The sequence below is a fragment of the Rhinoraja longicauda genome, chromosome 28, assembly GCF_053455715.1.
Source record: "Rhinoraja longicauda isolate Sanriku21f chromosome 28, sRhiLon1.1, whole genome shotgun sequence".
NCBI classification, from domain to species: domain Eukaryota; kingdom Metazoa; phylum Chordata; class Chondrichthyes; order Rajiformes; family Arhynchobatidae; genus Rhinoraja; species Rhinoraja longicauda.
Window position 1 is genome coordinate 22,388,108 of NC_135980.1, and position 23,203 is coordinate 22,411,310.

The window sequence follows — 23,203 nt, forward strand, 5'->3', positions numbered from 1 at the left end:
TACCGTACAGGGAGCCAGTGGAGAGAGGCCAGAATCGGGGTGATGTGGTCCCTTTTACGGGTACCCGTCAGGAGTCTCGCTGCGGCGTTTTGGACCAGTTGCAGGCGGGACAGGGAAGATTGGCTGATCCCAGTGTATAGGGAGTTGCAGTAGTCTAGGCGGGAGGAAATGAAAGCGTGAATAATTTTTTCTGTGTCGTCGAATTGGAGGAAAGGTTTGATTTTAGCTATGGTTCGAAGTTGGAAGAAGCTGGCTTTTACCACAGTGTTGACTTGCTTATCAAATTTTAATGCAGAGTCAAATATCATGCCGAGGTTTTTGACATGCGGTTTGACTAGGCAGGATACACTTCCAAGACTGCCTGTTATCAATTTGATGGAGTCGGGGGGGGGGGCGAATAGGATGATCTCAGACTTGCTCTCATTTAATTGGAGGAAGTTCTGTGCCATCCAACATTTTATGTCCTCAAGGCAGTGTAAGAGGCTGTTTAAATTTGACTGGTTGTTGGGTTTCAGGGGGAGGTAAAGCTGAGTGTCATCGGCATAGCAGTGGAAAGAAATGCCGTGCCTTTGAATGATTTGGCCAAGGGGGAGCATGTATAGAGAGAAGAGAATGGGGCCTAGGATGGAGCCTTGTGGAACTCCGCAGGAGAGGCTAGCTGGAGCAGAGGAATAACTGCCTATGTTGATGGCGAAACTCCTATCTTTGAGGTACAAAGCGAACCAGCTCAGGGCAGTGACATCAATGCCAACCGCGTACCGGAGACGGTCAATAAGGATGGTGTGGTCCACTGTATCGAACGCTGCGCTGAGGTCGAGAAGGAGCAGGATTGCACAGTCGCCGGTGTCGATGGCGAGAATCAGGTCGTTGTGTACCTTCAACAAGGCAGACTCTGTGCTGTGGTGGGCTCTGAAACCTGACTGGAAACTTTCCAGGATGGTGTTTTGGTGCAGGTAGGGCACTAATTGGTTTAGGATTGCCTTTTCAAGGACTTTTGACAGGAATGGCAGTTTGGAAATGGGTCTGTAGTTGCTAGGCAAGGTGGGGTCTAGGTTAGGTTTTTTCAGTGCAAATCTTCCAAGATTCACATAGCTCAGCTAGGAGATAAGGCCATACCTATAGACTCTTCCTGAACAGATGTTGACGCACCATTCAACTCCACTGGACACATCACCGGGACACCTTCATTGTGCCAATAAATTTCTCAAGCCAAAATGAGACAATGCTAACCCTGACAGGATTTCCTGTTCTCAGGTAACTTACTATGCAATAGAAAAGTTACAAAAGCCATTGAAAAGGTATTTCAATACACTAAAAATGACAGGCTGGATCAGCAGTTCACTTTCAACTGTTGACATTGAAGTCCTTGGCATCCACTGCCACTTGTTGACAGATTTGTAAAGACATACGAATCTAGCAGGACCTACCTACTCTTGAGACTTCTGACAGCATTATGCCGAGAAAGAAAATAAATAAGTAAACAGGATCGCTCAATTTCAATAGAGATGGCAGGGCAAGGGTTTAGGAGGGAAAAGGGAGCATGTTCCTTTATTTAATCATTGCACCTTCATGCTTTTAATTATTGGCAAATGTTTTAGTCATGTATTTTACTTTAATATTTTATTTAGATCAATTTTAAAAGCTTTTAAATTTCTGACTGAACTTTAACAGCTGCCAAAACCCAGCCCTAGCTATTCAGCTGTCAGAGTGCGTCAGGGGCATTTCGAGGGTGTGTTTATTTACTGCAGTGTTCAGAGCAAGCACAATATAGGTCAGCAAAAAGCTGTCAGATTTGTCACGGTTTGTGGATTCCCCACTGCCCATAGCAGTTTATTAAAGAGACAGTGGTTCTGGATTCCTAGTAATCCATTTAAAAAAACAATGCAAACTTATACAAAGCATACAGTTGCTTTCGCGACAAGAGGAAGTTTCTTGATTTATCATGAACCGACAGGAATTTTACTCCGCTATTTCAAAGTGAATAAAAGAACTGGAGATTGAGGCCAGATCAAAAAGTAATAACGTGCATCCTTAAAAGATTCATGGCGTTGGTATCACCTACACTTGTTATATCTGGACTTTCAGAAGGCCTTCGACAAGGTCCCACATAGGAGATTGGGGTACAAACTTAAAGCACACGGTATTGGGGGTTCAGTGTTGAGGTGGATAGAGAATTGGTTGGCGGACAGGAAGCAAAGAGTAGGAATAAACGAGTCCTTTTCGGAATGACAGGCAGTGACTAGTGGGGTACCGCAAGGCTCAGTGCTGGGACCCCAATTATTTCCAATATATATTAATGATTTGGACGAGGGAATTGAATGCAATATCTCTAAGTTTGCGGATGACACGAAGCTGGGTGGCAGTGTTAGCTGCGAGGATTCTAGGAGGCTGCAGAGTGACTTGGATACATTAGGAGAGTGGGCAAATGCATGGCAGATGCAATATAATGTGGATAAATGTGAGGTTATCCACTTTGGCGGCAAGAACAGGAAAGCAGAGTATTACCTGAATGGTGCCAATTAGGAAAAGGGGAGATGCAACGTGACCTGGGTGTCATAGTGCACCAGTCATTGAAAGCAAGCGTGCAGGTGCAGCAGGCAGTGAAGAAAGCGAATGGTATGTTGGCATTCATAGCAAGAGGATTTGAGTATAGGAGCAGGGAGGTTCTGCTGCAGTTGTACAGGGCCTTGGTGAGACCGCACCTGGAGTATTGTGTACAGTTTTGGTCTCCTAATCTGAGGAAAGACATTCTAGCCTTAGAGGGAGTACAGAGAAGGTTTACCAGATTGATCCCTGGAATGGCAGGACTTTCATATGAAGAAAGACTGGATAGACTAGGCTTATACTCGCTGGAATTTAGAAGACTGAGGGGGGGATCTTATTGAAACATATAAAATTCTTAAGGGGTTGGAGAGGCTAGATGCGGGAAGATTGTTCCCGATGTTGGGGAAGTCCAGAACCAGGGGTCACAGCTTAAGGATAAGGGGGAAGTCTTTTAGGACTGAGATGAGAAAACATTTCTTCACACAGAGAGTGGTGAGTCTGTGGAATTCTCTGCCACAGAAGGTAGTTGAGGCCAGTTCATTGGCTATATTTAAGAGGGAGTTAGATGTGGCCCTTGTGGCTAAAGGGATCAGGGGGTATGGAGAGAAGGCAGGTACAGGTTACTGAGCTGGATGATCAGCCATGATCATATTGAATGGCGGTGCAGGCTCGAAGGGCCGAATGGCCTACTCCTGCACCTATTTTCTATGTTTCTACACGGTCCTTATATCACGCAACCAAAAAAGCTTTTCACTGTTCTGTTGTACATGGGACAATAATAGACTAGACTAAATACAAAACTAAACCTAACACATGCTTGTGTTAGAGATAATGACGACATTGGCTATTCACAAAGCAATGGCTGAGTATTTACTTTTTTTTAAAGAAAAATCTTAAGTATCATGGTTTTGCATGCAGTGACACATTGTATAATTGAAGTCAAGCCGGGTCTTCCCTCCTTACATTTTGAACGGATTTTTCGTGTGTTGTGAACTATAAAATACGCCACTCTGCCGAGGCAGACAAGTGAATGAATGCAAATGAAGAGTGGGTGACATGATTGGGAATCATTCAGCTATTGTGAATAATGCCACGTTGTGTTTATCTCGTAAATCTCCAACATAATAATACCTTCTCGATGCTTTTCTCACATGCCATCTGCTGGATTGTTGGTGACGATGGTTGTAGCTGCTCACTGGATCCATGCTGAACACCATTAGGAAGTCCTGTGTTCGGATGAGGAAGGCCAGTTTCTCTCAGGTTTTCAAACCTGCAATGCACGAGGTTGTTGCACTTCAATATAACAATGAAACTGACTGCACAACTATGCACTTAAAAAGTAACAAATTGTTCTATTTGGCACCCTTAATCCGCAAAAGTAAGGTTAAGAATGTATTGTAAATTTCCTACGATTAAAAGCTTTCTGAATCGCAAGCATTCCAAACTACGATCTTGCCATACAGTTGCTTGGAGATTTACCAGTAGTTTCTTGGCATTTCTCCTCCATTGATCAAGTTTAGTATCTTTCTGTTGCAGAATTGTGTATCACAGAAATGTTTGAGAGATTCTGTGAATTAAATTCTTTGAAAATACCCGATACAACGTGATAGGGTTGTCATGCACTCAGGCACATTAAAATGCCATTTATCTTCTAAAATTCAAGCGTTTTGGATACAGTCATGACTAAAACAAATTTAGTTTATTTTAAGAGTTTAGTCATCACATTTTTTTATTTTCGATAAATTTATACACTTTTGCACATTCATCCTGTCAAAATCGTGTAGAAGTCCAATTTTTAAAAATCTCAATGATCTTAGATTTGGTTAAATCATTAAAAGTGCAGATGGAAGATGGATTACAACATTAAGCACTGTTCTAATTGTAGACTGATTTTAATAAATGCAAGAGTGAAGATTTATTTAATAAACAGCTAAGCAATACTTAAATCCACAAGGGGGCAGAATTTTCCTCTTGCATTTTGGGTAGTGCTAACAAACCACCACTGCAGATCTGATTCACTCTTCACTTGTCACTAACCTCTGGGCACAGGTCAGCTGTGCTTCATGTGCAAGCTTTCCCCCTCCTGTGTGATCCTGATTCAGATGTCGGCGAAGTGCTATTTTGGCTGGCGAGAATCTGGTATAGTCAGGAAGAGAATGACTCAACGATCGGTCCAATTTGTGTTTGCTCATAAGATTTGGCATGCACAGTCCATTTTCCTGGTCTGGAAACACAGTGTTGTATACATTCTGTGATTTGGAAGAAGGTCGGCTTAAAGAACTGTGAATTTCAAAAGGAGTTGCACTTCCATTAATAGAGAGTTCGGGGCTCAAACCATTCATACTTCCCATTGGAATTTTAGGACATTCAACTTCAAGTTGAAATCTGTTTCTTTCGGCATCCATTTCATAATTCTTGTTTTTGTGACGTAACTGAAGGGATACATCATCTGATGGCATGTAAGATTTAAGCTGTATTAATTCTTGCTGTCGTTGACACTTCTCCAATTCCACAATGCTTATCTAATGGTGTCAGAGGGAAGAGAACAATAGAAAGGGGGGGGGGGGGGGAAAGAAAGCTATAATCCATTATTGTGTTTCTCTGAATTTAACTGTAAACATAATTTTAAGTTTAAAATCTAAATAAGTGGATGCAAAGTTTCCGCTAAAAAAAAATTAAATGACAATGGAAATTACATGAGCATCAATGGGAATTTGGGAACTATTATCTTCCCCATAGCCTTACTTAAATTTCATTTTCAGATTGTCAATTTTTAAATATTTCACGTTACTTAATCAAAACTCAATTATTCACACAATTATCTTTTTAACCTAAAATATGGGTTTAAATCCAATCCACACCCATGGAATCAAAACCTGTTATATCAGTAGAATGTGTGTCACAGATGACAAAAGTAACAAATTTAATATTAACAGGTTTGATAGCCATATTAAAATGAGCACATTCTAATATGGTTATAAGCTTAGAGTTTATTTTTTAAATCTGTGAGAGTAAGCAATTTTTAACTATGCTTAAATGGAATTTCATTTATTTCTCATTGTACTCCGTAACCCACAAAAAAAAATCTGTTTCTCCCGAGGCCTATGCCTCAAACAAGCAAGTCCCCCATCCATCCTTTGAAACTCCCTCTCCAATTCCAGCTCTTGACTGCGCTTCCATTAATAACTCCTAGAACATCTTCAAACAGGATTTTTAACATCTGCTCCAGCTTTCATTGTACGGCTTGCCATTAGATTTTGGATGACAACACTCCAGTAAAGTGCCTTTGTACATTTTTGCCAACAACTGTACAGTTGCTGTTCTCTGTTTAAACATCAGTTCCAAATGTAATATTAGGGAGAGATGAAATTAAATTTCATATTCTACCCTGAATATTCAAGTAGCATTAAACGATTCACGATTTTAGTTACAAGTCCTCCCGTCAACATTAAAATTTAAATAATTGCTCCCCAAGGCCATACTACAGGAACACAAAACATTAGTACAAATAGCTCATTTTCAAAAATTATTTAAAAGAGGAAAAAACTGTGCGCTCGGTACCTTCAAACCAACGTCTGAGAAGCACTAACTATTAGGAAAATAACTGCAGATGCTGGTACAAATCAAAGGTATCACAAAATGCGGGAGTAACTCAGCGGGTCAGGCAGCAAGGGATGCAACACCTGTCCCTTTACCTCCCCCCTCGATTCCATCCAAGGACCCAAACAGTCTTTCCAGGTGAGGCAGAGGTTCACCTGCACCTCCTCCAACTTCGTCTATTGTATCCGCTGTTTCAGATGTCAACTTCTCTACATCAGCGAGACCAAACGCAGGCTCGGCGATCGTTTCGCTCAACACCTTCGCTCAGTCCGCCTTAACCAACCTGATCTCCCAGTGGCTGAGCACTTCAATTCCCCCTCCCACTCCCAGTCTGACCTTTGTCATGGGCCTCCTCCAGTGTTATAGTGAGGCCCACCGCAAATTGGAGGATCAGCACCTCATATTTTGCTTGGGCAGCTTACAGCCCAGCGGTATGAACATTGACTTCTCTAACTTTAGATAGCTCCTCTGTCACTCTTTCCCTCCCCCTTCCCAGTTCTCCCACCGTCTTCCTGTCTCCATCTATATCCTTTCTTTGTCCCGCCCCCCCTGACATCAGTCTGAAGAAGGGTCTCGACCCGAAACGTCACCCATTCCTTCCCTCCAGAGTTGCTGCCTCACCCGCTGAGTTACTCCAGCATTTTGTGATAACTTCGAGCACTAACTGTTATGTGATTAAGTATGTATGTTCTTCGCCTTAAAGGAACCACAGTTGCGCAAGTGTGTAGAGTTGCTGCCTCATGGCTCCAGTGACCTGGGCTCACCCCCGAACTTCAATGCTCTTTGTTTGCTCTCCCTGTGGGGGTCTCCCCGAGAAGAGAGTGGAGGTGGAGGTGAGTGGCAGGTGTTGGAGGAGTTCATAAATTGATAAGAATTCACAGACTCCGGGTCTGTACTGTGACCATAACAAAAGCTCATTAACTCAGTCGAGTTAGGAACAGACTCAGAAACATGGCTTGTGGGACCATTGACGTGGACAGGAGAACCCATTGGATTTAACCAGTTTGTAGAAATAAAGATGTTCACCAACCAATATCATCCTAGTTAGACATGATACAAAGTCAAGTTGAAGTATAGGAATGGCTATCACAGCTCCTAGTTATCAATGCCCGTCTACTACCAAACCATTAATGAACTATTCTGGAAGATGCATCAAAACTGAAATTTGAGAACACTGTAAACATCCTTCTTACATGCCTGATAACGTCTCACATGCCGGATGCATCTTTCATTGTATTCCCCGCAACACCATTTTCTTAAAACCATAAACCTGAGGCAAGATTATTTTGTTTTAAAAATATTAATTCATATTTTTTAAATAAAAATTATTGCCATATGGTGTCTCCATTTTCCATCAGGCGATTCAGTTTGGATTCATCCCCGCAAAAACTGCTTGATTTCCCCCCCCCCCCCCGCCGCAAAAAAAATATATATAAACAGAACAGCTTGAGGCTATCCTACCTGAAGCTCCAAACAGTGCCTCTGTTTTTCTGAGATCTGGCTCTTCAAGGTTTGTTTCTCCTTCAGCATGTTGTCCAAAGACAGTGAAGACCAATCCAAATTCAGCTCTTCACATCGTGCTTTCAGCTGGAGAATATGAACCACATGAAACGCTCATCAACTGCCCCACACCCACATAGTACATTCATTTGTTTGAAAAACTACATTATCTCTTAAATATATAAGTCCATTGCCCTGCTGTATTACTTTCCCCTTAAAATTGTTGCCCACTTAAAGCAAATTTTTATATCTGTTAAATCATTAACTTGCTTTACCATACAAGATAATAGACCAATGTTTTATTTTCTTCCTCAACCCTTACTCTGCACCACGATTAACCAAATTAGAGTATAAATACTCCATTGACAATCAGAACAGAAAATGCATCTTTCATTGCATTCCCTATAACACTATTTTCTTAAAACCATTAATTTATTTATTTTATGTACGATTAATTTATTTTTGATAAAAACTGATATGACAACACCTGCTTTCCAATTACAATTCAACAGATCAAGCCACTCAACCTGCCATTGAATTTTGAAAAAGGCCATGTTTATTTTTAATTACATCCCACTCCAAACCCATTAAATAATTACCAGTTGCAGACTTTGTTTCCTGAGGTCACCATTGTCCTTTTCCAGCTGCTTTGTCTGTTCTTTTAGCTGCCTGTTGTGCGCAATAATCTCTTTCTGTGCTTGGAGTAGATCATTGAACGTCATGGCCTTTATACCCAACTGGAAGAAAAACGCAAGGTGTTAAGTGTCCAGTTAAAATGCTGTTGAGCAGAGCCAGCTCTATCTCAATTCATTACTGCTCATACACAAGCACATTGTAGCCGTATTCAATTATTTACCAAAAACCTCAAATTATTTAAAAACCCGAGAAAAATTAGAAGACTAACCAAACCCAAATACAATTTAGTGAATGGATTTAAAACAATATAGTGAAGATTTACAATAGTGTATTTGTTCAACCTACCTTAAAATTATTTAAAATCTAATTTTCATAAGTTATAGGAGCATTTGGCACATCAAGTCTACTTCACCATTCAATCATTGCTGATCTATTTTTATCTCTCAACCCCATTCTCTTGCCTTCTCCCCATAAGCCCCGATACCCTTACAAATCAGGAAAATGTTAAAATCGTAGCAATTAAGGCAATAATTAGCAGTTTCATTTAGTGAAAGCAGCTAAGACCAAAGAGGCTTGGCAAAAAAAAAACCTTAGAAATATTTATAAAGTTAGTAGTCTTGAAACACGTCATGGTAATTAAATATTTAGAAAATCAAACAGCTAGTGTCAAGGGATGGATTTGAGGAGAGAAGATCTATTTACTCAGTAAATCTAGGTAAATTTCTATAGCTCCACTGAAATAAAACCTGAGAACATTGTGCCCACTGGCTTCCTTTTAATTATTCTATGCAAACACCTTAAGGTATAGCCTTAAAGGAACCTAACGTTAATTAAACTTGTAAATGGGTTCAGTGGAATAAAACAGAAAGAGAATGAGAAAATAATTTCAGTCTCGACTAGGTTTATATACTACTAATACAGGTGTTTCTCAATTTGAACTAAAGCCTGTTGTAATTCTAAAGTCGGTACATTAGGGATTGTGATCCTTAAAATAGCATGGTCATTTGTTTTCACCTAATCACTCTCATACTTCATTTTAACTTTACAATTGTCATATCTGCAAATGAAAATCGGAATTAGAGATCTAAATATAATTTTTTTAAAGCATCTCCTTTCCCCTGCCTGCTCTCCAATCTTTGTTTTGCTTTTTGCACATCGTTTATACCTCCTGGTTAAGGCTCTGCACATCTCAGTGAAGATTCCTCAAAACGTTTGGTTGAAGTGCCTCACAGTTTCTTGTCCTGTTCAGAGCCTCCACAGAGAGCGCCGCACTGAAACAGATGCCAGTTAGAAAATGTCTCCTCAATCCGTGGCAATTGCCAGTGAGGTAACAAGGCAAGCGAGTGCCTTTCCTGCTAACTGCTGTCTGCAATGAATTTCTGAGCAATGTTTTCACATAATGTGCCCTACATTATGAGAAGCTCGACAGGATCTCTTCCCCTATCCTACCTTGTCAATTAGGTCATTTTACATATTAAGTGCATACTAAGGATTCAGAATGAAAGCTTTATACAGGGGATAAGACTCATAACCACCTTTTAACGTTATGTGACAGCAAGATTGTGTATACAAAACAAACACAGCAACTAAAGTTCAGTGCAAGTGATACAGGCTAATGAGTTTTACAAAGGTTTCCACTTGAAATGTTAACATATTTGTATAATTCAGTAATAAAAAGAAACCTCAAGGTAATGCAAGGTTTAGCAAGTATTTTACAATCTATAGATGAAGCCACATAATTTGTACCTCTTCAAGTTTCTGCTGAAAAAGATGGCGGACCTCTTCCTTTTGCGTCTGACAATGTCTAAACAGCTGCTGCGCTGTTCCTGTTAACTGCATGTTCTTTAACTGCAAACCAAACAAGATTATTACCTTTTGTTTACAGCTACCTACGTGGATAGTATGTTCTGAAATTTGTCAAACAATAGGGATTGCATCAATCTTTGATCTAATTGGATCACATTCAAAGCTCAGCGGCGATTCTAATTTCCTTTAAGGTGAAAGATTATTATACCAAAATACTTCTAGTGATTTTAGTTAGAAAAATTCAACTACTACTAGTATTGCAAATATAAAGTCTGTCACTTCAGAAGCCAACTGGACAAACCCAAAACTATTTATTCTCCTGCCCCTGATGTGTCTTTGTATTCTTCTACATCAACAGAAACTCCAATATATACACTGATAACTGCATTAAAGATTGGGACATGCATGCCTTGTAGGAATTTTGTTTGGTGCAGCCCATCACATTTTGTGAATGTTATTCCCAAAACAAGTTAAGAAAAAAAATCAAAATATCATAGTACAAAAATTGGAAAAACAGTAAATGGAATGAATCGGGTACAGAGGGAGATAACAACTAATTTCTAAACAGAGAGCTGGGGGAAGTGTGGGTGTGGAAGCAGAGAAAGGGTAAATAATATGCAGACATGTGAGAATGAGAGATAAATTAGATGAGCAGTGGAGGTGCTTGCATTGGGCCAATATTTGGGAGTTTTTTTAAATGTGCAATAATGTACGATAATTTACAATTCATTCATTGCCTTTTAGCAGCCCGTTTGAAAATCAGCAATGCTCAAGAAACAATGTCAGACAGGTTTCACAGCAGCATCAGCCTGCAGCTGGCTCACTGGACATCTGTCAAGGTATTTTGTTGCTGCTTCAAGCCAGAGGCTTTGGCTGTTTCAAGCCAAAGGCTCGCGCATCGGAGAATATTGCGTCATGAATGGGTAGGTTGTCTTTGGTATTTAGTCCCAGTCCTACAGCTGCAAGGGAAACGGGACTACACTTTACGTCAAAGCTCACTTTTGCCAAGATGTTGAAATAATGCTAACCTTGGTGCCTGTACATCTAAATCATTACTCCCAAGTTAAGCCTGCACAATCTTTAGTCCATTACATCTTCCATATCTTTTTGAAACATTAAAGATTTACTGTTATTTTACAATTGAATGAAAATATATACCTTTTCCTGGTCCAGCAACTGCTGCAAATTTGTCTTATACTGAGGTGTCTTCATATATGCCATGAACTGCAGATACTGCAACCTGAAAGACTCTAGATTTGACCAATACTAGTTATTATATCAATATATAATTCATTTAAATGATCACATTCCTTCAATCAAGCAGGGAAATGAATAAAACTTATTAAAGAGACATTTTCAAAACTTTAAACAGCCTTTTGAACTTAAATCCAAGTGGGCATTTTGGTGAAACATTTCCTGTTGCTGTACGAAGTAGTTTTTAAAAAAATACTTAAATACAAGCTTAAAATTAAGAAATGTTGCTAAGTAAATATCTGGCACTAGAGGATCAACAAAACCAATTTGTGCTGAAAATATTTAACTTCCAGTCACATTTCACAGGACTGCACAAGAAATACTCAACTTTGAAGTTATTGAAAAGCACACAAAAAATGCAGTCGTTATAATTTTAAATTCTTAGAAAAATGCCGAAAACATTCAGCAGGTAGTATTGAGCTGCTGAGTCCTTTCAGCATTTTCTATTTCAAAATTTAAAAGCATACTTTGAACATAAAATATGGTAGCATTCATGAATACACTATCAACCTACCTACCCCAGTGTGCGTGCACCATACTGCTGAAAAACCAACCTGTCAGTTTGCCTATGAAGAAGGTTCGAAGCAGGACAACAAATAAAAGCAAAAGTATTACAGGGTTAATTACTTTGGGCATTTTCCCTCTGATCAAAGTGGCTGTCGTAAAAATTAAGAGGATCTTGAAACCTAACTTTTAACAAAGAACAGATTTAAGGAATCTCCTCAGTGTTAGCAAATTTTCACTATAATAATTCTCCCTCTGAACATCATCCACCTCCTCTATAGCACAACAGTAATCAAAACCACAAACACCATGCTGTAGAAGTGCAATATAATTCCATATTTCTCTCCGAATCCTCTCTTTACATTCAATGCAGGATCTCTCCGGCACAATTCAGCTGGGACACAGTGTGCCGATGTAAAATCAGAACGTTGCATGAATGAAAGGAGGAGAGCTCTGGCTGCAATCTCCACAGTGTAATGGCAGTTTCTTTTCAGTCACTTACTTTCAATGGCATAAAATTACACTTTTACATGCATAGACATTCTCCTCCTGTACTTCAAGGTTGTGCTGCAATACTTCAAGTATCTTTTTAATCATCAAGATACGAATTAAAATTCTTTCCCTTTGAAGGACAAAATTGAAGCCTTTTGACATCCCATCAACCCTTCCTACTTCTAGTCCATCAATTGGCTCAGCTGTTATCTCCAGCTGCAACCTTCAACATTCAACTCAGTCACCTTTCAGTGCTGAAACGATATCCTGTCTTGCTCCTTCAATATCAAATCTACAGATTGTGCTTCATTAGCTCAAAGTTGAATATCTCCTTCCGTCTGCTTCCCCTTCTGCATCAGTACGAACACATGCCAACAACTGGATTTATATCGATCCACTTTATGTTCAGAATTCACAATGCTTGCTGAATACTACAGGCAGTGTTGCACCCATTTCAACGTTTTATTTCTGCTTCTCTAACCTTGCTTAGTGTCAAACTCTTCCTCTGGCTGCATAACACATGTTGGTTCCAAAACTGCACTGTGTATTTTGACTTGCACCATCGTGGTCTGCTTTAGCCAGGATAACTGATAACATATTGTATATTTGTTTGCTGTGTTGTGTTGAATGTTCCTGCAAGGTGCATCAAGATAGAATGTAATTGCTTCAGTCCAGGAGCACGTGATAATTAAACACTCTTGAAACTGGTCATTGCTTTCTTCTGAGGAGTTCTATCATACAGACATTTTGCTCCAGGTCTTGTGTTAGTTCCTAGTTCCCTATTCTTTGCTGTCTTTCAACACAAGCCTGAAAAACTTACTTGACGTTATCCCAAAGTTACTGCAATTAGTTGAAAACTCCATTCCTTATTCACCAACACTACATCCCTGGCAATTGCCAATGAACTAGAACCTCTGGACACATAGCCACACACCACCATCTTGCAGCTCTGTAGCATTCCACCGCAATACTCCAACTAAGTTGTAATGTTGCTGAAGACCTCAACTAACTGTTTGTTGCTTCTCGACTGACAATGCAGACTTAACCAAACTCCCTCAGTCAACTCTCCATTAACTTGATGTCACACTCTGCGCATGCTGGAAGCACCAAGTCACATTCACCCATTAGCCCAATACTCAGACCAATACTGGCTCCAGGTTGAACCATGGTTAACTCTGAACATTCTCATCCTCATTTTCTAGTCCCTCCAAGACTTTGCTCCTTACTGTCTATGCAACTTCATCCAACTCTATAACTGACCAACAGCATTCCACCAGTACCAGATTATCATTCCAAAATTGCAAAGCTCCATCTTGACTGTTTGTGTCTTAGCTGTAAAGTGCTGTGGAATTTACTCCTTAAACCTGTCTGCAGCTCTTCATTTTTTAGCTTTGAGATACACCTTAAACTTCTTTTGACTTTTTTCATTATCTTTTTCTATGAGCAGGTTTTGACTGGTAACAATCATTAAGCACCCTGGGATGGTTTGTAACATTAAAAGAGCTATGACAAATACAAACGGTAGTAATTATTGTGCCTTTAGTCTCCCAATCTAAATTCTATTTTGTACTTTTAGACCGAAGTTTAAGGTGAAACAAGACCAGTATAAAAGTGTTTAATCCTTGCTTGATTTAATTGGATATAACGGAGTCAAAAATAAAATCAGTTTTACCAGCAGCATCCCATGTGGTTGGCCTTAACCAGAAGGGGAAATACTTTTGCCTTGTAGACTGCAATCTTCAGCCAAGATCAGATGAGGGTTGCCCAGCTTCAAGGATCTATCCGCAGATTTTGCCATAACAAAGACCTGTCACATCATACCAGTTTCTGGTTAATAATGTGTAAGGAATCTGATGGATTTTACATCTGCCAGTTATTTCAAACTAACTTAAAAGTACACTACAAGTAAAGGCCTAAATGGATTCACCCAGGTCGATGGTTCCACTTGTCGTGGAATCACTGCAAATGACATCAGCTGAGCTGTGCCAAGATACATATAGCATGTTCCCAGCCCACAGCTTAAAGAAACAAAGGTTTGGGCAGAAATAGTAACAGCCCCAGGTCTGCTTGCACAATTTTCAGTCCATTATTATCACCCAAGTTTCATACCTGACTGCTGGATGACATCAATTAGAATTTTTAAGTTACTTGGTTCCCCACAATTAGCTGCCAAAAGACTCTGCATCTATCTGTTCCCCTCATGATCTTGTACACCTGGATAAGATCACCCCTCATCCTTCTGCAAAGCAAGGAATAAAGTTCTAACCCACCCAACATCTCTATAGCTAAGGGCCTCAAGTCCTGGCAACATCTTTGTAAATTTTCTCTGCACCCTTTACGTTTAACAACATATTTCCTTTAGCAGGGTACCCAAAACTGAACACAATACTCCAAATGTGACCTCACCAACGTCTTGTAGAACTGTAACATAACATTCCAATATCTACCTGTGATGGCATTTTAGGAATTATGTACCTGCCCTCTAACACTCCCTAGAACCCTGCCATTCAGCAGCAAACATTTGAGATAGAACAGTGTTGGAGGTATGACAGCTTTGTGAAGACGAGAGCGGAAAGAACCAAATTACATTTGCAAAGTCTAGTGGAGCCATGAAATTCTATGCAAACAGATAAAATTATATCCAAGTTCACTCAGTAAATGCTGTATTACTCACCTAGCAGCTTCTGTAGTGCAGGTGGTGTAGGACCCAGTAAAAACTGATTGGGTGAATAGCGTTGCACTTTGGGAGGTAGTTGGTAAAATGGACTATGAGGTGATTTGTATGCATCTGAAAAACAAAAGCAATTTAGTAAAGGTTTTCCCGTGCTACAATTTTATAATTATCAGTTGTAATGAACCAAGTGATTTAGCTAAATGGCACCCAAGATAAGTACAAATGGCTCTCAACTACATTATCAAAGATTGCCAAAAATGTTTACAAAGCTGAAACAGCATATTGACACAATGCATGTGGGCGAAGCCAAAATTGGTATTGAACTCCATCTGTTGTAATTAAAGAATCAAATATGTATACAAGAAACAAGGCCAACATAACATCTTTAAAAGTGCAAATGAATTTTAATAGCAAGTTATTGTGCCAAAGTACAATGAAAACGAGACATTCAGCCACATTTAACATCATTGCCTAATCAATATTTTCATTATTTCTTGTCAATTACCAAAGTCTATTTCTGCCTTATTCTATGCAGGTTTAGATATTATATTTTCACAAATAATCTGATTATTTCAATCCCAATAGAGTCCACATTTGTAGATACTGAATCCTCGTAGATAAAACGGTTATTTTGAAAACACTCAGAAACATGCAAAATAAAATCAATTGACAGATTAAATTTAGCACCATGTTTTTGTTAACTAATTTTAATTATCAGCTAACCCTTATTCAATATTCACCAGATTCTTCTCTGAAAACTTGTAGACCAGTTACACAATAATCAATAAACCACTGATCTTACAGTACAGAGATCTGTACACTGTTGGAAACTGAGGAACTGGCAAATTCTCCTCAGATTAAGTGACAAAAGCTCAAAATAATTAAATGCAACTTATCAACAGTGTATTTAGAAATGAAAATATTGAATGCATTTGGTTTAAAAGATCATGCTTTTCACAATATTGTAATCTAATCACATGTGCAGATTTTTCTTGGTGCATTTAAGTTAGTGAACACAAGTAAAAATGAACAAAAAGGACAACAGGGCTTATTATGTAAAGAGAACAATTTTCACATTCCTCTTCAGATCCATAAATCCTATTAGAAAATTTCAACTGTATATCAGTCGAGGCCAAGATTGTTTGCTTGGTCTACTGGTACTGAACAATCTGTCATTTATTAATCTGTCGCAGAGGCGCACAAAATTTGGACTCAGAATTTTCACTCGCATGGTCTATTGGTACCGAATAATCTGACATTGTTAGGCACAAAATCAGGACTCACCAGATAACTCAGTCGAGACAAAACAAAGTCAAGCTGACTGCTGAACTTACCCTGAGGCGAGGATGCTGAGAGAGTCTGAGCATGTAAAAGATCCAGTGCAGATTGGCTTTTCTTTGTATTTCTTTTTGAAATTGCAGTGCTCATTTTCTTGGGGCGGCCTCTTTTTCTAACTGCAATTCTCTTGCCTTTATTAATTATTTTGTTTTTACGTGGTTTAGCAGGTGAAGATGATTTCTTCATTCCGGTTACCCCAATTTTCTCCTCTTCAGGACCAGAATCCTATCAATGATAGCATTAGAATTACTATGGAATACAAATAATATGGAGTCTCCTTTATTGATCATTGAAAATTAAAGCCAAGTTTCTGGCAATAAAATTAGTATTGCTCTTAATACAGACTTGCCTTCCAAGTCAGCTGGTTAAAAGGATTTTCAGGAAAAGCTTAAAAATTTGTATTTCATTTAGTATTTTATCCACAAATTCTAAAATATCTAGGCTGTGTCTGCAAGTTGCAGAGGTGAGCAAACAAATGTCAAGGAGACAGAAAGCATACCAAAGCGTCTTGATAGAAAAATTGATTGAAAGATACAGCGTGGAAACAGGCCCTTCAGCCCACTGAGTCTACTCTGACCATCAATCAGTCGTTCACACAAGTTCTATATCATCCCATTTTCTCATCCACTCCCTAGACACTAGGGCAATTTACGGAGGCCAATTAACCTACAAATCAGCACATGTTGGAGGAAACCGGAGCATCCGCAGCAAACCCACGCAATCATGGGGAGAAAGCGCAAAGTCCACACAATCAGCAGCCAAGGTAGGAACGATTGTGGGTCTCTGGCAACGTGAAGCAGAAGCTCCACACTTGCGCCAATGTGCTACTAAAAAGAGAAATCTAGGCAACTCTTTGGAATCAAGTGTTCAGTCAGGCATGAACGCCCTCAGCGGAGGAAATCTGCCAACCTTAATGGTTTGCAACTCCCCAAGTAGTAAATGATGGCATTTCCAATGATGCTTAGATCCCAGTGTCCTCTATCCAAGATGAAGATAAAAGATGCTTAGATAATTCAATAGGAATTGTGGAATGTGGAAAGGGATTACAAAGAGACGAGTGTGGTTGATGAACCACAAGAGTTATTCAAACAGTATATACTGCAATTACACTTTCATAATGAGATGGTCTATAAAACAGATTTCATGCAAATTAAACATCACCTCACCTTGGTTGGAGTTGTTGTACTACTCTTGTTTTCTTTGTTTTCCTTTTGTTGTCTACGTCTAGCTGCCTCTTGTTCCTCCTGAAACCAAATATCAAAATTTCATCCATATTGTGTGGTGTACAAGATTCATGCATTTTCATCACTTCCGATTTCTCAAAAATGTGGGATGACATTTTTCAAATGGACATAGTTTTATAAATCAGAAAACAAACATCATTTAAACCTGCAGTAGATTCAAGTGCAGAACAACCTCCATAAAGAGGCAAAAAAATAAACTTATTTCACCCTTGCTCTGTACAAAATATTTGGTTAGTAAACAAAAGATAGACACAAAATGCTCAAGTAACTCAGCAGGACACGAATCATCTCTGGAGAGAAGGAATGGGCGATGTTTCTGGTCGGGACCCTTCTTCAGACTGAGAGTCAGGGAAGGGGAGGGGGAGATACAGAGGTAAGTGTTGTGTATTCATGCCAATACACAAGAGTTGCAACTCATAGTTTATTTGTACTCAAGCGGAGGTAACAATACATGCTATCGTCTTCAGTCTGGTCTCGGTCTGCCTGGAAGGCAGCGACCGGCAGCGTATATAGTCAAGGAGGGAGTGAAGATCCGGACTGGATCGTGTGTGGAATGTGCAGCATGCATAGTGAATGTGACGCGATATATATATATATAGTGAAGGTGAACTGGCATGCACAATCTACAGTAAGCAAGTGTCAAGGCAACAAAGGGGGTGGAGATCAAGAAAGGTGTAGAATAGATCTATTCTCCTAGTTAGCTAGAAGGAAACAACAAAGCAATCAGAGATAAAATGTGATAAGAGAGAGACAGACAGACAGACAGACAGACAGACAGACAGACAGACAGACAGACAGACAGAGAGAGAGAGAGAGAGAGAGAGAGAGAGAGAGAGAGAGAGAGAGAGAGAGAGAGAGAGAGAGAGTGTGTGTTACTTGAAGTTAGAGAAGTCAATATTTGTACTGTTGGGGTGTAAGCAAGATGGTTGAATGAAAATGGATCTATCAATGCACAGGACTGAAGTTCAGAAAGATAAAGCAGAAAACAAATGGTGCCCTTCTTTCTATAATAAAGAAATTGCCATGCAGTATGATGGGAAGGGAGGGGAGGGGTGGTGGGGAGAACAGATTAAATCGTAGGACAATATTTTACTTTATATGTAGTTGGAGTGACAGTGTGCAAAGGATAGTGTTACTGCCTCACAGCTCAGCAACCCAGGTTTGATCCTGACCTCCAGTGTTGGGGGGAGGGTGCACCTTCTCTGTGTCTATGGTTTCCTCCCAGATCCCAAAGATACGTTGTATGATCAGTTAAATAGCTACTGAAATCAACCACGACTATAATGGGTGCTAGAATTAGTGGGTGTTAAAAGGGCATGAGAAGGGGAATTGGGTTCAGGGAAATGAATGAATGAATGAATAAGTTTATTGGCCAAGTATGCATATACAAGGAATGTGCCTTGGTGCTCCTCTCACAAATGACAACACAAACATACAGTTAACAATCAAGAATAAAGCATAAACACATCAAAATAATAAGGATACAACATTACGGTCTAAACATGTGGGCGACAATAAACCAGAGCAAAAAAGAGACTACAGACTTTGGTTATTGAGTAAAACTATCACTCGTGGAAAAAAGCTGTTTTTATGTCTGGCTGTGGCTGTTTTGACAGTCCGGAGTCGCCTTCCAGAGGGAAGTGCTTCGAAGAGTTTGTGGCCAGGGTGAGAGGGGTCAGAGATGATCTTGCCCGCTCGCTTCCTGGCCCTTGCCGTGTAGTTCGTCAATGGGGGGAAGGTTACAGCCAACAACCTTCTCAGCTGTGCGAACGATCCGTCGCAGCCTCCGGATGTCGTGCTTGGTGGCTGAGCCAAACAAGACCATGATGGAGAAGGTGAGGACGGACTCAATGATAGCAGTATAGAATTGGACCATCATTGTCTGTGGCAGATTGTGTTTCTTCAGTTGCCGCAGGAAGTACATCCTCGGTTGGACCTTTTTGACTGTGGAGTCGAAGATGGCCCCCCATTTAAGGTCCCTGGAGATGATGGTTCCAAGGAACTTAAATGACTCCACAGATGTGACTATGGTGTCGTTGATCTTGAGTGGGGAGAGGGGAGTGGGATCTCTTCGAATGTCTACAATTAGTTTCACTGTCTTGAGAGCATTGAGCTCCAGGTTGTTGCGATGGCACCAGGACGCCAGCTGTGTCACTTCCTGTCGGTATAAATAAGTGGGAAGTGGGTGACATGGGGTGTGCACCAAGAGCCAAACTAGACTCGATGGGCAAATGGCCTCCTCAAATATCATAAAATAGAATAAATAGGAATTATCTAAAGACATTTGAACATGGGAATCAGCAGTTATTCGCTACAATTCACACAGGTTCTCGTTATTGGAAGTGTTTATGAAATAATAGATTAATAGATGCTTAGCATTATATGTATGCTCAGTTTTCCTCAAAGATCTTTCCACATATTTCTTTTAAATGGAAGAAAGATAACTACACTCCGATAAGTGTAGAGGTAAACATATGTAGAACATATGTAGAACACCAAATACAAAAAACACATGTAATAAACATTAAAGTTCAAGAGTAATATTTTTATTTACTTCATATTCACGAATTTGCTATGTTGACAGCAATAATTATAAACAGCTCAAAAATAACTTACCCTGAGTTTTGGATTTTTGAGACTAGAAAAGTAGTTTTCAAGCTGAAATAAAAACAAAAATGATCATTTGTTATCATCTAGCTGGGACTCAAAAGGCAATACACAATTTGACTACCAATTTGCCTTCCTATGAAACTTTGTACTAAAAATTATTGTCGTATAAGAAAAAAGTTAAGGACATCTTTAAAATCAATAATATTACTCCTGCAGTCATCTAGAAACCTAAAATACTCCAAGCACTACACAGAACCATTAAGACAAACATGAAAAGAACAGTGTTCTCCGTAGGACAAGCAAGGAAATTTCCCAGCAACTGAATAGAAAACCTGTTTTGTTACTTACTATGGTCCGGTCAATTGTATGCAGGTAGTAGGAGACTGGTTTTCCAGTCCATGAAACTGAGCCTCGCAGTGGTGATAACTCCACGACCTTCATGATAGTGCCAATATCTTTGAAGAGTCACATTAAAAACAAATATTTTTTGTTGAATTCAAGTTTAAATATTGTAGAAATATTTTCTTGTGTTTTTATAATCAAATTTCAAGTATAGTAATTCAATAGCAATGAGTGGCCTTTCCATAGATTACTGAGTGTAATTGTGTACCTATTGCAATAAATTTCAACTGCACTGGATTTATCTCCAAGATTTCCCCAATAAGAAAATATGAAAACTAACATGATCCAAAATTGTCACCTCCAGCAATTAAAACAACCAGACTCCAGAACATGCCCAAAAAGCATCTTTGTTTCAAAACATGAATTTTTGATTTCACCAAAACACATTGACTATTTTTAGGGCAACTTTCAAAAAACCTTAAATTCCCATCTATCGTTCAGCTTCATAAGTCTCTTTCTGACCCACTGTTTCTCCGAAAATAATTATTGCTTTACATCTGTGCTTTCTGAAGCACTATGGGATGTTCCCTCCATAAAGGTCATATGATATTGCATGTTGCCAGTTACTTAAAATACTATAAAGTACTAGTTAAATATTTGAGAAGCTTGCTTCCCAAATTATTCTATTTACTACAGCAATGTTCATGCAAGATAAGCAACGTCCACTCAGTAATGAAAGTAAATAGTAAAGAATTGCTGCTCCCTCCTGGGCAAAAATGTTGAGCCACACACAGGCAGACAGCACAGCAGTAAGATAACAAAATTAAGAAACTACTTAACTTAGCTTCTATTAAACAGAAATTTCACTTTGCTTAAGTATAAAATGATACTCTTGTCATAAGCAGAGACAAAACTAATTGATTATCGTAGACCAGCAAAGGACTTTGAAAGAGAGACATGAATATTGACATTCCTAATGCATTTCATCCAATTCAATTTTTTTTTTTTAATTGAGAACGAAGTTTAAGAAATTAGTCATAAAAATGCAATTTAATTTTTTATCAATGTATAATTTTGACAAAATAGATTGACGGATATGGTTGGAACCATATTATTTTTGAGATTTCCAAAGATATTTAACACCAAGTGAAAACTTACCACTCAAATTCCTGCTGTTTATTCTGAAATTCAATGGTGCAAAGGGCTTGGAAGAAACAATTTTGCCACCTGTGAAAATGACAACAAACACCATTTGTGTTCTTCAAAATTAATTGTTTGCCATTTCAAATTAATACAATGAATAGTGATCTCAATTTAAATACAAATATATGCATAGGTTAGTCAATTAAAAAGTTACAAAACTAGAATACAGTCTTGTTTGACTGGTTTACAAGTTCTAACTACTAGCCTACACCCAAAACACCCATGACCTTAAACAACCATCAAATAGGGTTGTATCCCCTGACACAAAGATAGGTTATAAACCATTGCTATTCAATTTGATTTGTTTCTAATGAAAATGGGAATAATTGGAGATGACCAGACCAAGTAGATCTAGTAGGGGATGGGGAGATGTGCATAGACCAAAGTCAAATACAAAATGAATTGAAAGAGAAATTTACCATGGACCGTATAACATACCCAACCAAGTGCCCATATTCACAGAAAACTGTTGAACAAGTTAGGGGAAGTATGTGAACATAAATTTACAGAAAAATGATTTTAAAAGGTTTTAGTTGATTACCCTGTTTGCAATCTTCGTTCACTCTTGACAACCTAACAGTTAACCTTCACTTAATGCACATCTAATACTAATTTAAGAAACCCAAGTCACATTTTACCTATAAAATAGAAGGGAGTACAATGTACACTCCTGTTGAAGAATTTCACTGAATCAAAACAGCACAGAATACATCCAGGCACTTTCAGTTTCAACAATCTGGTGCTACCCTACCCAGACCTACCCTACCCTAACCATTTGCTACAAGAAAGAGGTTTAGCTATTTTCAGATCATCACTTTGAAATTGAAAACTCCATGTCCACTTAAAGTATTATCAGGATTGCAAAAATATGAATCAAGAACAATTAGGTTCTAAATTCAGATTAAAACGTGACCTAGATTTACAATCTAATATTACTATTGCAATTTTGGAAAAAAAGTTGATTTTGAGCAACCGAGCAAAATTCGACACTAACAAAAGTTTAGAGGAAGGCCAACGGGTTTTCTTACCTTCCTTCATATTTGCAAATCGCTCCTTCAGCTGGTGATCCACCTCGGGACCAAAGGCAAAATTATTCACAAACACAACACTGTAAAGAAATACTGAAAATATAATCTTTCAACCATTCACAATTGTAACCTAAAGCAATGCACATATAATTACATTAATTCATTGTGTTAAATGTTACATTGTGCCAAAGCATACAAGAACTCAAAATACTAACAATTGAAAACATTTGCATTATTTAACATGGTGCCAAGGATCAGTTGACAACTGTAGATGTGAAAATGTCAATGAATTAAGAGAACATTTCAAACAGTTATTACCAAAGTATAAACTAATGAAATAACAATACAATAATAGACAATACAAAGAATTTGAAACACTCAAGCAGCTGGAGTCATATGGCATGGAAACAATCCCTTTAGCTCAACTT

At 38.9% G+C, this 23,203-nt stretch overlaps 1 protein-coding gene across 9 annotated transcripts in view; it reads right to left on the reverse strand.

Moving 5' to 3' along the window:
- The window catches only part of dot1l (DOT1-like histone H3K79 methyltransferase), a 72,231-nt gene that overhangs the window by 16,727 nt on the left and 32,301 nt on the right, over window positions 1-23,203 (reverse strand). For 7 of the 9 annotated variants that reach the window (XM_078424101.1, XM_078424098.1, XM_078424097.1 and 4 more), the window contains exons 9-21: window positions 22,776-22,855; window positions 21,703-21,771; window positions 20,551-20,657; window positions 20,209-20,250; window positions 17,515-17,592; window positions 16,345-16,573; window positions 15,011-15,124; window positions 11,245-11,336; window positions 10,027-10,128; window positions 8,244-8,381; window positions 7,606-7,731; window positions 4,582-5,066; window positions 3,676-3,814 (exon numbers count right to left, since the gene is read on the reverse strand). In XM_078424101.1, the coding sequence (XP_078280227.1) occupies window positions 3,676-3,814; window positions 4,582-5,066; window positions 7,606-7,731; window positions 8,244-8,381; window positions 10,027-10,128; window positions 11,245-11,336; window positions 15,011-15,124; window positions 16,345-16,573; window positions 17,515-17,592; window positions 20,209-20,250; window positions 20,551-20,657; window positions 21,703-21,771; window positions 22,776-22,855 (1,801 nt within the window). The remainder of the gene's footprint in view (window positions 1-3,675; window positions 3,815-4,581; window positions 5,067-7,605; window positions 7,732-8,243; window positions 8,382-10,026; window positions 10,129-11,244; window positions 11,337-15,010; window positions 15,125-16,344; window positions 16,574-17,514; window positions 17,593-20,208; window positions 20,251-20,550; window positions 20,658-21,702; window positions 21,772-22,775; window positions 22,856-23,203) is intronic. The other 2 variants (XM_078424103.1, XM_078424102.1) reach the window with 2 other exon arrangements.